This window comes from Passer montanus, unplaced genomic scaffold (assembly GCF_014805655.1).
Source record: "Passer montanus isolate IOZ18808 unplaced genomic scaffold, ASM1480565v1 scaffold28, whole genome shotgun sequence".
Taxonomy (NCBI): domain Eukaryota; kingdom Metazoa; phylum Chordata; class Aves; order Passeriformes; family Passeridae; genus Passer; species Passer montanus.
In genome coordinates, this window is record NW_024367483.1 from 4110139 (window position 1) to 4126803 (window position 16665).

At 37.7% G+C, this 16665-nt stretch overlaps 1 protein-coding gene across 3 annotated transcripts in view; it reads right to left on the reverse strand.

The window, feature by feature from the left end:
- Positions 1-7367: 7367 nt before the first annotated feature.
- CADM2 (cell adhesion molecule 2) overlaps positions 7368-16665 on the reverse strand; it is a 569150-nt gene continuing 559852 nt past the window's right edge. For all 3 annotated transcript variants that reach the window (XM_039713261.1, XM_039713259.1, XM_039713260.1), the window contains 2 exons: positions 11205-11330; positions 7368-9593 (listed from right to left, as the gene is read on the reverse strand). In XM_039713261.1, coding sequence (XP_039569195.1) covers positions 9475-9593; positions 11205-11330 — 245 coding nt within the window. In that variant the 3' untranslated portion in view covers positions 7368-9474. The remainder of the gene's footprint in view (positions 9594-11204; positions 11331-16665) is intronic.

Below are 16665 nucleotides of genomic sequence, written 5' to 3' on the forward strand. Positions count from 1 at the left end.
CCAGCTCTTAGCCCTGAGCAGCAGAGAAGCTATTGCTGCAAACTCAGCAGGAGGAAGAGCTAGGGCAAGCAAGGAGCCCAGAGATAATCAAAAGTGCCCTCCCATGGCTCAGGATGTTGCCAAGTGCTTGGAGCAGGACCAGAAGGCAGCACACTATGACTCTTTGTCAAGTAAGGAATCATCTTCATTATCCCTACTTAATTATCTCTGAATTTCACTAATTGCACTTACCTTTACCTTGCACTTACCAAAGGGGCTGGGCCAAGTGTTCCTCTGTAACATTACTTTTGAAAAACTCTGTATATCCTCATGCAGGTGCCTGATGACTGTTAAAAGGGGGAAGGAGCTCCTCTTACACATCATTGTTTAATGTGTATAATGCCATGACAGGCTGGTACAGAGACTCTGCATTCAATGAAATTATTCTCAGTATTCAGTGTAATTTCAGGCAGTCTTTATGGTTTAAAAGAAAGCCTGTTTGTTTTCTCTTTTGAAAATAGACAAACAAACAAAACCCTACAAAACTCCAAACTAAGAACCAACAAAACCAAAATCAAACCAAAAACCCATAGAAAAAGGGACTCCCATTGTTTATTGCAACAGAAAGTGGGAAAGAGGACTGGGATTTGTTGGCTGTTGAAGAAAAGAATCTGTTAGCAGCATTTAGGACTTTTTTCAAGGGAACCATGTGAGGGACATACCAGGTTGGAGTGATAACTGTAAGAATCTACTCTCAACCAGGGAAAGGCAGAGAGCAAAACCTCTGGGTAAATTTTTGGGTGGTGACAGAAACAAGGACAGTACTAAAATTACAGCTTGAATCTAGAAAACTGTTAATCCAGGGGTGGATGTCATTGTTTGCTGGACTGTATAATTTTTTGGATTGTGTCATTTTGCTTGGGTACACTGTAGACTTCCAGCATGCTTTGTCCTAAAAATCATGGGCATGTGACTGAGGAAAAAGTGAAAATCTGTATTGTTGCTGTATTTAAAAAGCTTCCTATTGCACTTTAAAAACCAGTGAAGAGGACATATTTTGGTTTAGTGAAAAGATGCAATAAAGATAAGAACAAATCCACTGAACCCAACAGGAATCTACATTTGTCAAATGTGTGCTTAGTTCAGGTCACAGGAAAACTGAGATGTACAAGAGCACTGTAAACCCTCTGCACAGGGGTACCAATCTGGGACTGGTTTCTTTTTCAGAAACACAGACACACTCAGAATTTCCTCTTCCCTCTGACATTTGTCCCTCTCCCTTTGAGACTGGTGGCCTTCTTGCCCTTTACACCATCAACTCAAACATGGTAAGTGGTGCAGACAACCTTGCATGAATCCTATAGCTCCTTCAAGAGAGCTAATCCACCATTTAGGTCCCACAGGTTTAAATGCTTTTCATCACTTGACCTCTTCACAAGGATGAATTTCCCCTACAGTGAGGACGGCATCTGACAGTTGTTACTTTGTCAGTCAGATGAAACTATAAAGCAATACACAATAAATAGTATATAAACATCAAATCAAAGAATAGAATTTGTAATTCTGTCTCACAGATTATTTCTTTGGATTACTGTTTAAAATCTCAGAATTAATATTTCAATAAGAATATGATTGCAACAATGCTACTGGAAACAGCAAAATCTGCTTAGTGAACAGTCTGTGTGTACAGCCACTGGTCTAAATCAACTCCACTGCCAAACTGGCAAGCACCAGGTAATATATAAAATGAATAGACAATTCAGAAATGTCCAACAGATAACTAAAATTGAAATTTTATTTTTTTCAATAATATTCATCAGACAATTTTCTGACAAGACTTTTCTGAAAGATGAAGTGCAAATGGGAACCCTGTAAGAATGTTTAGAAGAATTGTACATGACATTTTTAAGCGCCACCAAGTACACATTGAATACTTTGTAAGTATATAGGCATAGCAACATGCAAGTGTCATGTACCCAACATTACAATATGCATTTTGTCTGTTTAAAGTTTTTAATGAGGAAATAAAATGAAATTGATGTGTCTCATCATCAGTGCAATATGTTTAATTCCCATGGATTTTTTTTTTTTACAGGTTAGTGGTTTTATTTCTGAACCATTCAAATATATCCTTCTCAGGACCATAAACTGCCAGTGTAAGAGCAAAGTATACCAGAATTCTTAGGAGAATACACTTACACTGACCATGAATAGATGAATTTGTTATAGTCCTTTCACAAATTATGCCTTATTATTTATTCTAGGAAACTTCCTGGTGAACTGAAGGGGTTTTGTAGTTATAAAATATCTAGGCTAAAAGTAAAGGATGCACAAGGATTGCTTTATAATTCTTTTGAAAAAGAGCTAAATAGCAACTCAAACATGTGCATTAAGGACTTGAGCCTTGTTCTTCTGAGATCAATAGACGTACTGTACTCAATTTTGATGGAAGCAGGACATATATGAATCCAGTAATCCATGATTTCCCTCTCTTGCCTCTTCCTTCACTGTTTTGGCAGAACCAGATGACTGTAGGTTATATTTGCATATTTCTATGAAAGCTATATAGGGGTATAAGCAAACCTGCATTCACTGAAAAAGGACAACATGTGCAACTGCATATTTACTAACATTATTCAATATGCATAGAAAGGAGAGAAAGAGGAAATGATAAAGAAATCAGCCCAGCAATTAAAAACTATCCTCCTCTTTATAATCAACATAAAGAGTTGATGATCATCCTTACAATCTTATTTACAAGCTATTACTTTAAACTCCCTCTCTTTACACCTATTATAAAAACCCTTCAATATTTCATTTTAGAACAAGACTGAGAAAATTATTATGTTTAGAAGAAAATAGCATTGGTGATTTTCAGCACTATGCATAAGGGCAGGCTAAGGCTGTCTGTAGTTTGTGCTGAAACATGAGATCAGAGCTCACACATGAAACACTGCTGGCTTGACCCTGAACACAGGGAAAGTGCTAAAGTGCTGACCCCAACAGGCTTGGCTTTGCACCTGAAATCTCAAAAAAGGGAAGAAACAAAAACCCTTGAACCTTTCTTTAATAGCAGCTCAGACTACTCCTTTCAGAAGAGATACTTTCCCTTCCTCCTTTCCAATTAGACTGCTGCTTTTAGCCCAGCAGAGAATAAATGACTTAAGACACAGAATGTGGAGGGCAGACCTACAGTAAACACAGAAGCCATGAAGGATTTATTTATTTTTTTTTTATTTTTCCCCATCTACTGCAAGGCTCTGGAAGCCCCTAGAACTGCAGACTCATTCAAATTGGCTTCACACCTTCTGGTTGTGAGTAGATTAAACATTGCTGAATAAAATGAACACAGCTCAGCAACAGGATGATTCCTAGATGTTGGAAGAATTCTCTTAAGGGCTGCTGGAAGCGCACGAGGCTTGGAGCATCCTGAGGATGTGGAGTGATACAGAAGTGTGCTGTTCAACCATGTTTGTACCCTTATTTTCTCCTGAGTTAAAAGAAGTGCAGAGTGCTGGGTAGGATTCCTCGACAGCAAGAAGGAACTGTGCTAGCTTCTCTTAATGCCAAATAAACAACTTTCATGTGTTTTAGAGGCCTTAGGTCCACCCTGAAAAACCCTGTAGGAAGTCCTACTCTCAAAAGAATTTCTACTCTGTTCTGTTGACATCAAAGGCATCTCTATTAATTTAATTTTCTTCTGCTGTTTGCAATAGTCCTTCTCTGCTCCCCATGCATTGAGTGTTTTTAATGTAAACATGCCCTGGCAATATTATGTTTAAATAAGTGAGAGACAAGTCAGGATATCTCAACAGGGTTGATATTGCATATTTAATTCAAAAGCTTGCATGTGCTTTTTAAAGTTTCTCTTCATAGGTGCATGTCTTACTTGGAAGAATTGTGTTGCAGTTGGACTGCAAATCATAATCTAGAGCTGACTAAATATTGATGTGTTATAGCAGTTTATTTTTAAGCTGTTTGGGATGAATCCCCAGCCAGCGTAAATTGGCCCACATTTAAGGCAACAGAGTGAAGCTGATTTATACCAGCTGAGGCTGTGTCCTTATGCCCTGTTAAAAAGCTAAAACTATATCAGAATTAATAAGAACAGGGCAAGAATTATGAACCAAGAAAATATTTTCATCTATTTTTAACAGAAAAAAAAATAATGATACAGTGATTTCATTTCAAGACTAAAGCAAAGATTCAATAGTATTTAAAATGTATACAAATATCTCATAGCTAGTATTTAGACTACCTATTTTTAACAGAAAAAAAATTAATGATACAGTGATTTCAAGACTAAAGCAAAGATTCAATAGTATTTAAAATGTATACAAATATCTCATAGCTAGTATTTAGACTAAGAGGTAGATGTCATATTCTAGGAATAGTATAGTGTGGAATGATGCTAATGGCAGTTGCTAAATACATTTATTTGCCTGTTAGACAGGACACAAAGAGGGTGATAGCAATGGCAACCACAAGAAGGTTTACAAAAGAATTTCTTGTCTTCTTTTGCTATTCTATATTATCTATCTTTTGGTGCATTTCTTCTGGAAGGGCATGACGGAAAAGTGTCAAGAAGGAAAAAGATCTACAATACAAAACTTCACATTTACAAAAAATTAGCTTTATCATTTAGGGCACCCTCTGTACTGTAATGGAAGCATTCTGTACTTACAATTTAAGATTACCTGGCGTTACTGAGCAAGCAGTGGAAATTCCAGGTGAGGTGATTCAGCAAAATAGGGGTCAGAAGAATGCAGCTCTCTCTTTTTCTCTCTCTCTCTTTCTCTGTTGTTCATGCAAAAAATACCAGGGCATATGGCAGCATATTTCAGCATCTTAACATACTAGGCTCCCTTGAGGACAGAAAAAAAGATGAAACTTGTGCTGTTGAGCCAGCAATAAGGTTACAGAACAGTGTTGCCAGGCATTCAGAGTGCTGGCAGCAAAGCCATTAGAGGAGTCACTGTCTTACTTTGCCTAAAGGTGTTTCAGTGGTATTTAATAGTGCTCCAAGAAATGGAAAGCAAAGCTGGTGAAAATGAGGGGCAGTATTTTTTTGTAAATTAGTTGCCATTGCAACTAGAGGAATTACACATATTGCATTAGGATATCCACTGCTTGTAGATGTACCTTCCACTTTTCCCTTGTGACTTTTGGGGGTCACCCCTTGCTTGGAATAATCAAAATGCATATTATAATTACATGGTTTTCCAATATCCATACACAGCAAGTACAAGATACTTACATGTAAGTACACTGTATTTACCTATATTTTTGCATAGTTTTTAGTGTGTACTTTGTGCCACTTAATAAAAAGCATTACTCATCATTTTTGTTGTTGCTGTTTTTCTTTATTAGACAGCTCATTCAATTAAAGTTGGAGTAGCTGGGATTTTTGGTATGTTCATAACAGATTACCAGTCCCTAGGAGTGTAGAGATTAGACATTTGGAGGAGTCTGGGTAAGCCATGGGGGGAAGCTGCAGTGTGAACATGAAACTTTTAAATCACCTCCTTAATTAAGAAACGCAATATCAGATTTAATGATGCTAATTTAATAAACTTACCTTTAATTGGAACGGAATTCTAAAGGTAAGAAGTCCGTTTTCCTTTTGGTAACACTTTACAATAAGTGGCACTAAATTACACTAGAACTGCTATGTTACAGGGAATTACATGTAACTACACTGTAACTGTTGAAAGAGCTACTGTACATGTGCGTACATGGTAACTTCAGTGCTGTTACAATCATGAATTACATAATTACAGATGATTCTGTCCTTTCTTTTCATTGAAATAGCTATATATATATATTTATATATATATTATACTGCAATGAAAACACACAAGATGTTAACTTTCATGTCTCACTTAGAAAAGTTGCTTTTCTTCATGTGTTCCTTTAGAGAGGGAGTCTCAGTGCAAGACGAACCATCCTTAAGTAATGTGGAAACTTTTGAGATGTTCTAGCTTAAACTCTGAGCCTCAAGTTAAACATCAGGTTCCTCAAACTGTCTCTTGGTTTGTCAGATGACACTAAAAGAGTGGGATGATGCACCCCTTGTCTTCTGATGCACCGCTTTCTTGTTGAAATAATGAGAATGTTCTTGAACGCATTAAAAAAAAACAAACAAAAAAACCCCAAAAACCACAAAACCAAAACAACAAGAAGAAAAAATAAAGTCTACATCAAAAAGTTTAAAAATAATCAGCAATCAACACTGTAAACAGTACACTGGCAGAAACTAGCTACCTGCTCTGGAGAAAACTACTCTGCAAGTGAGTGAGGGAGAGGATGTCACATACATTTTAGTGAAGATGGTTCCCATTCAGAGCCTCCATTTTACACACTCACTGGTGCCTCACACCATCATAAAAACATTTTTTTTCTTCTTTTCAGAATCGGAACTCGGGTGAAAGGAATGGACAACTGGCTTTTAGCCTACTTAATGTCATTAGTGTTGAGCCACGACTCTGCTTACAGAAAAGAGGGATGCCTCGTTGCCCCCAGTGCAGTAATCTGAACCCGTGAAGACCAGACAGGCCTGCAAAGTGCTGTCCAGGTAGAACGCTCTGTGTGGGGCTGTTCACAGCTGTGCACAGCTGCAAGGGACATCACCAGGTGCAAGACAATGGAAGATCAAATGGGTTACAAATGAGCGCATGTGAGCAGTTTTAATTGAAAGCCAGTGGGGAAAAGAAAAAAAAACAAACCCAAACAAACCTGTCTTAACAGTACAGTTCATATCTGATTTTTTTTTTGCCAAGTTGAAATGCTGTTTGTATGCCACTGGAGAATATGGTTTGAAATGGTTACCACAAGGCCAATCCTGCTTTTGAAGGCCCTGCCTGACCTTGGCTGGGTAATGGTTCAAGTAACAACCCTACTATTCAAGCGAGCTGGAGTTAGGAAGGATGAAGAAAGGCGTAAACACCACGCTGGTGGGGAATTCCACCGGAGCAAATAAGGCCCTCATCCAGGGAAGCACTTCGTTTTTAAGCATATGAACAGTGCCTTACACTCCAAGGGAACTCCTCTGACACCTGAAGCTATGTGCTTAAAAGCTTTGTTGAACTGGGCCCCAGGTCCTGAAATAAAACCTTGATACTGCACTACAGCTAATGTAACTTACTGCTGTGACAAGAACCCATATTTTTGGTATTAAACTGAATGACTTCCTTTGCCAGCCTTTTACATGTTTATGTTTTGAAAGACATGAATATCTTGTAAACCTATACTAGTTTTCAATGTGTCTAGTAGCACCTACCTGGTTCTCTCAAACTACCATATTATATTAACATATTATTGCATTTTTCCACAGATGGGTATGGAGTGATCTGTTAAAACAAGCATGCAATCACATCAATGCAGACTTATTTCTTTAAAATGTCATACTGTATATGATTTATTATGTTAACACTCAACCACATCATATTATTTATGTCTGTATATTTTGAAAAAAAGTGCTGCTTTGATTGACGTCACCCTTTTTTCTTAGAAATTAACAAGATAAATGCTTCAACAAAAACAATTAAAATACTCTAATATTGTCCTTAAAAGGTTTATATTCTTCTGATAAATAATCTGTCACAGCACCTTTATCTTCCCTTTTACCATACCACATGATGTCGTATTCCAAATTCTCCCTTCCCCACACAAAAATAAAATCCCAGGAGAAAGTCCTTTACAGCAGACCATCATGCTTTTATGCTTCACATACACATCAACCAGAGAGAAATACTTCTTTTGTCAAAGGTGCAAATCACAGGAGCAAAGCGAGCTCCAACTAGACTTAACTTGCGTTCTCCAGTGTAGAATCATTTCCAAGACCTGTTATGGCAACCTTTTCTTTTCATTGGAAGAGGAAATAAGCCGATGGGCTTACAGTGTTTTGTTGTCATATTTAAGAGCATGTGATTTTTTAGCTGTCAATTACACAAAAAAAATAAATTCAGAAATAATCCAAACAGAGACCTTCACTGTGGAGCTAAAAGCATGGCAGGAATTCTCTATCATTCACGGTGACATAAGTTTGTACCTCACAAAATGCATAGACAGGAATTTAATATAAAGAATTAGTCCATTTACTGTATACACAAAACATATATCTTTTGTTTTAACACTTCTATTTTTACTTTTTTTCTTTTTTTTCTTTTTTTTTTTTTTTAAGATTTTTTTTTTTTTTTGGCAAACCAACATAGAGAAGCAGCTCTGGAACTGCCAAATTAAAATTGAGAATTTTAGCAACTCAATAGTACTTTTTAAGGATAGTAATCAAATGTGGTTGTAATTTAAAACCTGAGGCTGTGCACTGGTTGTTAGCTTAAAACTACCTTTCCATATAACATTGTGCTTCCATTGTATAACAAAGAAAAAATTAACAAGAACTAGAAAAGTTTGCTGCTGAACAGTGCTAGGACATACAGACAAAAAAATACTAACACATGTTATCTACTCAGAATATTGATTTTGAGTCATATCTAAAGGGATATAATGGACATTAGAAAATGCTTACTTGTGACTGACTTAGCTACTGCCAAAAAAAGTTGAATATGTATCAAATAATGTTTAATTGAATTTATTATATGCACTATATACAGATACTAAAATGCCTTGCAATTGTGCCCCATGAACACATCAAATTTGAGTAGGCAGGTGAGTTCATGTTTAGCAAATAAATTATAAAAACATAAATTACTCAGAAAGTTCTCTAATCTTTGTGATACCAAAAGCCAGTAAAAGGGCAGGACAAATTGTTTCAAAAGAAGCTCTATTAACCTAACTTTGTACAATCTGTATAGCTATTCAGCATGTTTTCACCACTGAAACATGGCACTGTTGTCAAGGTACCATTTAAATCATAACAAAACAAAGCAAAACACCCTGAAAAATTCACTGGACTGATCTTTTTTCCCACCAAATCCAAACAAATGAGAAACTATACTAAACAGTTTTCAATTTGTGTTTCCAAGGGCATATGTTTCAAAAACAAGTTGCTTTTTGAACTATAGATAGACCGATATAAAAGATTCTTTGTAAACCTCTAATCTTAGACTTAACATTTTCTGTAAGTAAATTAGGACCTTACCTAATAGGACTTGTTATGAATTTTGTTCTATGACATACTAGTAGGGCCATGATAAAAGAAAATTGGAAAAGAAAGCTGCATAACACTTAAAGATGTAGAAAACTTGGATTAAGATGATGATTAACATTGTTAAGGCTGTATATTCAAGCACTGTATGTTAAGAGAGCAGTGGATATGATTTTTAGGCAATAAGAAATGTCCTGTTTTATGCATGATACTGTAACTATAGAATGATGATGTCAACAGCTGATTGTTGGCATAAACTGGCTACTTATAGCAGGTATGCGAGTTAATAAAGATAGCAGAAGATGGCAGAAATGAATTCTGAGAAATGATAGCCAGTTTTCTCCAGCAGTCAGCCTGATAAGTAAAACTCCAAGATTCTAGCTCTGCATCTAAATGAAATACTCTTTTTTCTCCTCTGCATTGACTTGGCTGCCTTCTGCATTGATAATGGCTGTGTCGGCATCAGGTGCATCTTCAGCTCCTTTTGCTTCATTTGTTAAATATGTTCCTGTAGGGATCAGTACAAGAGAAAAGAAAAAGAGAAAGATTAGGGTTTGGTTTTTTTTTGCACTGCATTATAGGAAGTACATTTCAAACAATGTACTCCAATTTTTTCATGAATGAAAAATATTTTTACACAGTTTTTAGTGTACATCATAATGGTGTGCTCAACCTTCTAATTTGCTTAAGAAATATTTACACAGATACTTATACTGGTAAAGGCATATATACAAACTCTAGTATACCCACAACAAATTAAGGAAATATTTTAATAAAACTCTACTTTATCAAACTGCAGTAATATGCAACATATTTTTCAATTATGGAATAAGTGATAAAATCTTGGTTATTTTGTGAAATAGTTATCCATCAAAAACAAAGCAATTTTGAAGACTTAGAGATTCATAAAAGTGCTTTTTTTTCTCTTTAATGACCACTGATCATTTGTATTTATGTTTTTTTCTTGATCACATCTATGCTTTATTTTTACAGAATTGTATCATAGTAGGTTCCAAGAGTTACAAAATTGAGGCAGTTTTACTAACTGAACTAACTCATATTATATTATCACAGCTATTTTTATACTCTTGAAATGAATGGAAAAAAGAAATGTGTACAATAATCAAATTTCCCTTTGTGAAAATCATTATTTATGCTGGCATAAGATGTACAACTGTTCATTCAGGAAAGTAAAACAAAAGAGACACACTTTCACTGGCTTATTAAAAAAAAATCTGATTTTCTCCCAGTTAGAATAATCAAATTATAATGTTTTTATCAATTTATGTTTGCTAGGTATATTATTATGCTATCTAAAATGAGAGTTACTGAATTAATACCAACCCTCATCCTCTAATTTTTTTTTTTTTTTTTTTTTTTTTTTTTTTTTTTTTTTGGGGGGGGGGTGGAAAGGGAATCAGCTGAGTTTTAGCAATAGGCCTACAAGCTATACAAAGGCTAAATCTCAAGGCATGATTTTGGAACTAGCTAGGTCAAAATCAAATCACAGAGAAGTCAGAAGTCAGTGTCACTCCATTCCTGTTATCTTTAGAGGCACAGGGGACTGAAAAATGAAGGGACCAGAATTATCAAGGTAAAACTACAGAATAAACTAAATCTAGCCCCAGGAATGAACCCCTTATTCCAGCAGGATCATTGATAAACTGATTTGAAAACTCACTACTGGCTTCTAATATTATCTTTTAAACATATACTTGAAATACTAGCAAAATCCATTAAAATGTAAATTTTGTTCACTCAACGCATATATATCCTGCTGAACTGATATGGTAGTAAAAACTATGAGAACATGATGAAAACATGTAATCAAGTATCAGGAGTTAAGATCCAAAATCAAGGGGAAATTTTACCCCTTGGTCCCTCTAAATCACTGACTTACGAGATGACCTTGGGCATGCACTAACTCCATGTCCTTCGCCTTGCCAGCCCACTGGAAACCTGGTTGAAATTCACAGGGACTTCACTTGTGACTGGACTGAGGACTATTTTTTCTTCCAATCACTTAACAGAGGGGGGGAAATTGAAAGGGAATGGCACTCCCAGGTGAAATCATGTCTTGCTTTCAAGAATGACTGAACTTCCACCAAATGTGTCCTACCTTTATGTCTTGCCAGGTATCGACCAAGGAGAATTATAGAACATAGTGTTACAAAGACAACTACAGCCACTATTCCTCCTATAAGAGCGTGATCAGGTCCGGTCTGTCCAGCCAAAGCATTTGGATCTAGAGGGAGAGACAAGCAAAAGTGGTCCCACACAGAGAAAAAAAAATGACAGGAAAATTCACAATACCAAGTTTTATACTGATCCTCCTGAAAATAGGGCATTTCGTTCTTTAATATTCAGCACCGTTATTCCCACTTTTACTCCCAGTATCTTATCAACAGCACAGTGCTGCTTGTATTCCCAGATTGATAAAACCCTGAGGACATCACAGTTATGAAAAATATTACCCTATTCTTCTTTGGCAGAGGTTATTAAATGAAAAGGGTTCCTAGCTTTGTCCTAGTCATTTTACAACAGAAAACCTGGCCCCAACTATTTATAGAAGGAAAAACAAGGAAGTGAGAATTGGGGATCAGATAGCATCAGCAGAATAATGTCTGCATAATACATAATTTATAGAATTGATTCTCAGTGGGGAACCTTTATATGTTCTCTTCCTCCCATTCCTACCCTCTTGCACCAGAAATGAAAAGGCAGATAAAGTGCAGCCGTGCCAAGTTCCTCTGCACATGGCTGAGTCTGCATGGATTTGGTTAGATAAAGGTAACAGGCAACCTGAAACTCAGCATTCAGACTCAAGCATTAGTTTGTGAATTTACTACAAGTGCTCAATTAGCACCCAGTGTGTGATATCTATTACACCATGCTGTAATAGATATCACAGAATCACAGAGTCAGCTGGGATGGAAAATACCTTTGAGATCATCAAGCCCAAACAATAAAGCGACATGACCTTGTCAAGCAGTCCATGGCACTGAGTGTCACATCCAGTCACATAAACACCTCCTGGGATGGTGACTCCACCACCTCCCTAGCCAGCCCATCCCAATGCCCAATTACTCTTTCTGTGGAGAACTTCCCAATGTTCAAATTAAGCCTCCTCTGGCACAGCTTGCACTTTGGTTTGTTGGACCTCATGCTGCTGTATTCAGCCCATCGACCCAGCCTGTTCAGGTCCCTCTGCAGAGTCCTCCTACCCTCCAAGAGATCAACACTCCCCCACAACTTGGTGTCATCTGCACATTTGCTATTGGCAGAGTGAATCAGCAGGTTCCTTTTTCCACCTCAGAGCACAGATTCAAGTGTTCTGTGCTGGTCATTTGCGTGTTCTGTTTGCCCAATGCGTCACAAAAGTTGCAAAGAGACAATCATGGGAAATGGCACTGCTTTGGGGTGAGTAATTCTTCAGAGCTTTTAACAACAAACCAGTAACCTGTGACTGTTGACTCAACAGATAAATGCAGAAGGTAAAATTTTAATCTGAGGATCATGACATGGCTCCTATTATAATGAAAATGTCTCTGCTATGAAGTAATAGTAATTGTCTGAAGATGTTATTAGCATGTACTGCATGCTGCAATCATTTCACTCACTGCTGCAAGGGAATTTCCTTTGTAGGAGCTGTTTATATTCTTCAAATAGTTTGCAAATAACTACTTTGCTTTGCAAAAGGGAAAGGCAGGAACAATATTTACACATAAAAGAGGGCAAATCTGTAAAGATGACAGAAAGGTCTCTGATAATGCTGAGGAGGTGTGATTCCATAATACCATGATTACATTCTGCTGACCAGGATAGCAATATGGCAGTAGGATGTGTGGATACATCTGATATGGGAGTCTCATGAGGTGTAACAAGGCTAAGTGCTAGTGTTGCACCTAGGTCAGCGCAAGTCCTGTCCTGGGGGATGAACAGATCCAGAGCAGTCTGGCTGAAAAGGACTTGGGGATGCTGGTGGGTGAGCTGCCCTTGTGCTCTTGCAGCCCAGAAAGCCAAATGTGTCCTAGGCTGCACCCAAAGCACCGCGGGCAGCAGTCAAGGGAGGGGAGTGAGCCACTCTTCTGAGACCCCATCTGGAGAACTGCATCCAGTTCTGGGGTTTCCAGCACAGGAAGGACATGGACCTGCCGGTGTGAATCCAGAGGAGACCACCAAGCTGATGTGAGGGATGGAGCACCTCTCCTAAAAGAAAAGGCTGAGAGCATTGGGATTGTTCAGCCTGGAGAAAACATGGCTTTCTGGTGACCTAATTGTGGCCTTCCAGTACCTGAAGGGAGCCTGCAAGAAAGATGGAGAGACACTATTTGCAAGGGTTTGTAATGATAGGACAAGGGGAAATAGCTTCAGACTAAGAGTAGTTTTAGAGTAGATTTTAGTAAGACATTTTTCACTGTGAGGGCAGTGAGGTGCTGGCACAGGTTGCCAACAGAAAGAGTGGCTGCTCCATCCCTGGAAGTGTTCAAGACCAGGATGCATGGAGCTCTGAGCAACCTGGTCTAGTGGAAGGTGTCCCTGCCTATGGAACTAGATGATCTTTAAGGTGCCTTCCAACTCAAGCCATTCTATAATTCCAAGATCTACAAACCCACATGTATATAATGTTCCACTGATGGAAGAAAAGAATCCTGCTTTCCCTTCCTTTTGCAAACTGTGAAGCATTCTGCAAACACATTCTCTGGCTTGCTGGAGCATAGAGTGGTGTGGCCACTGGTACAGATTCAGTTCTGCTCTTAACAGTGACTGGACTTGTTAGACAGGATTTTGCCACTTATTGCTGGCTTTCTGAGCTCCCACAGCTTTCTCTTCTGGCTGCCAAAAGGATTTTGGGGAAACTGGTCATAGAACTTCTCTGGATATGATGGCAAAAAATAGGTATTTGGCCTCAAAAAAGCTAGAAACATTTCATAAAGTCAGCTGTCCTGCATCCTCCTCCACCTCCACATCCTCCTGGCATGGTGCTGCTGATGGTGGCACCACACTGAGTACACATCACCACTCCAACAGGACATAGGTTCCATTTTGGTCATTAAATCTGACCCCAAATCCTGTGCACCAGCAGATTCACAGGGGAAAGCAAGAGTGCTGGAGCATTGCCTTCCCAAAGAAGGAGCTTGGAGCATTCAGCCTTCCTCTCCCTTGCCTTGCAGGGGCTTTGTTTTTCAATCAGAGCAAGGAGGAGGTGGCTGCTTGCTTGAGAAGATGGAAGGTGACAGATTACTGCAGGAATGTCAGAGAGAGAGAGAGATATCTCGAAGATTCCTCCTTTGGTGCTATGTGGCAATGTTGAGTAAAGCTCCTCCCTGCAGCAAAAGGGCAGGACCCATTTGGACTCTGAGGACACCCATGTCCCCAAGCCCTGCTGTGTGTGACCTGCAGGAGATGCTCTTTGGCGGCACTGGGGCAGGAGCAGCATGAACATGTTTTCCCACTAAAAACTGGCTTCTGCCGGTGTGCTGCCAGTAACACTGAAGAATAGAAGGAGATCTTTTAAGGGATAATATACTTCCTGATGCAGAGCATAATCCAGAGAAGGGTTAGCACAGAACTTTATCTACAGGAATTTTTGCAAAGCTGATTGAAGCACACAGCCTTAGCTCAATACCCAGACTTACAACGCATGTCCTGTGTGAGCTGTAATAAACATTACAGATAAAAATCCTCACAATACACTGAGATGAATACATCTCTGTGTTTTTATCCTCTGGTGTTTCCAACTCAGAGTGACTCAATCCTCCTCTGACACACCTGCTGTGATTACAGGAAGTGACCCAAAGCCAGCCTAAACACAAGGCTTCCACCTATTAGTGTGGATTAATGAGATTCTAATACTACCATAGACTGATTTTTTTAAAAACATTAAAATTAAAGTAGGTATTCATTGGACTGCAAAAGTAGCAGCATATTTTTTGCTCTAATTTCAACCTTGCTACCAAAGCCAGATTAGATTGGTTGGTATTGATGGAGAAGTTTGTCCAGAGAAAACCTCAAAAACTTACACATAACCTATTATTACTATATTACAGTGAACAATTCCTTTGTTAAAAAAGACAAAGGAAAGGAAGAAGAGAAAGCAAAAAATGGAAGCACGGGAAATAAAGAAAGATTCTTAAAAGCAGCCAGCATTTTCTTTGGAGACAAACCTTTTTTCCATCTCAAAATGAAAATCTACACAACATAAACAATATTCTGAACAGGAAGCATACCTCATGAATAGTCTCCTCATAGAAAAATAATGCTAGCATTAAATATAAACATGCTCTACATTATGCATACAGAGTAATGCACCATGCTTTTGCTTTTCATGAAACGACCTAAGCCCCATGAGTGAATTATAGATCTGGGTCTTTCTGTCATGGTATAAATAATTACTATTTCAAAATGTGCCCAAGCAGTATCTGAAAGACAGAAATACAGGGATTTGGAAACTACTCTTTTTTGTATTTTAGGTATTTGTACAGTGAACATGCATAATAATTCAAGTGTTCTGGGCAGAAGTCTTAGCAATTGCCAGTAAAGTTCCTGAAACCACTGGCCACTCCACAGTGTGCTTTCCAAAAAGCAGAATATTATTCATACTATTTTTAAATTCACATTTTAAACTTTATGGAATTTACCAAGTAAATCCTACCTTGCCATACATACAACTCCAGCAAATGAAATCTTAGGTATGCAACTGTGCAATAAATACTTATAATTCAGCTGTTTCCATTAAAAATAATAATTTTTTAAAAATTACACTTTTACTGCTTTAATGCATACTGTTTTTTACTGCATGAGCACAGGCAGCTACAGTACCCATGGCCTGAAACAGTGGAATTACAGTTTTGCAATCAGACTATATCTTCAGAGATCAGTTCTTTTTTCTGCATGTTTTGTCCTTTGATGAAACTAAGAAAATCTTATTTTAAAAAAAGTGACACAAAACCTCACAATTCTATTTAACTTGCTCTCCCCCCCTCCACTCCCTCTCTTCCGATCTTGCAAAAATTTACCCATTTTTATCTTTTTGGGTTTCCCTGTTACTGTTTGTTCACAAACTGTGAATACACTTAAATTAAATAACAAACACTAAAATAACACTCTTAAAATGACTAAGAGGGGAAAACCCCCTCATTTTTTAAGAGATGAAACACATCAGATAAACCTTAGACCTAATAAATAAGTAGATATGTGCTTTTTATGACCTGCTGACAAAATTTCAATGTATTCAATGTAGAACATTTTAATATGAATTCACACTTTAGTTATGCAGAGAAATTTTGGAATAGTTTTTCATGCTTTTGCATGAAGTGTATGTTAATTATTCACCTAATTTCACTTTCTTCATGCATAAGTTTCCTTATTTATGCAGAGTTGACTTGACTGAGCAGGAATGGGTCAGATAACCCTTTCCCGAGCAAAGGCAAAACAAGCACATTTGTGAATGCTGAAATAGCATATTTTGGGGAATATGTGCTCAAGTAGGCCTCTCTTCTGCAGAACTTTATCAATATGTATTTTTGGCTCATATGCTGAAGTTTTAAAAAAGTCACTCTGAGCATGAGATGACCTAG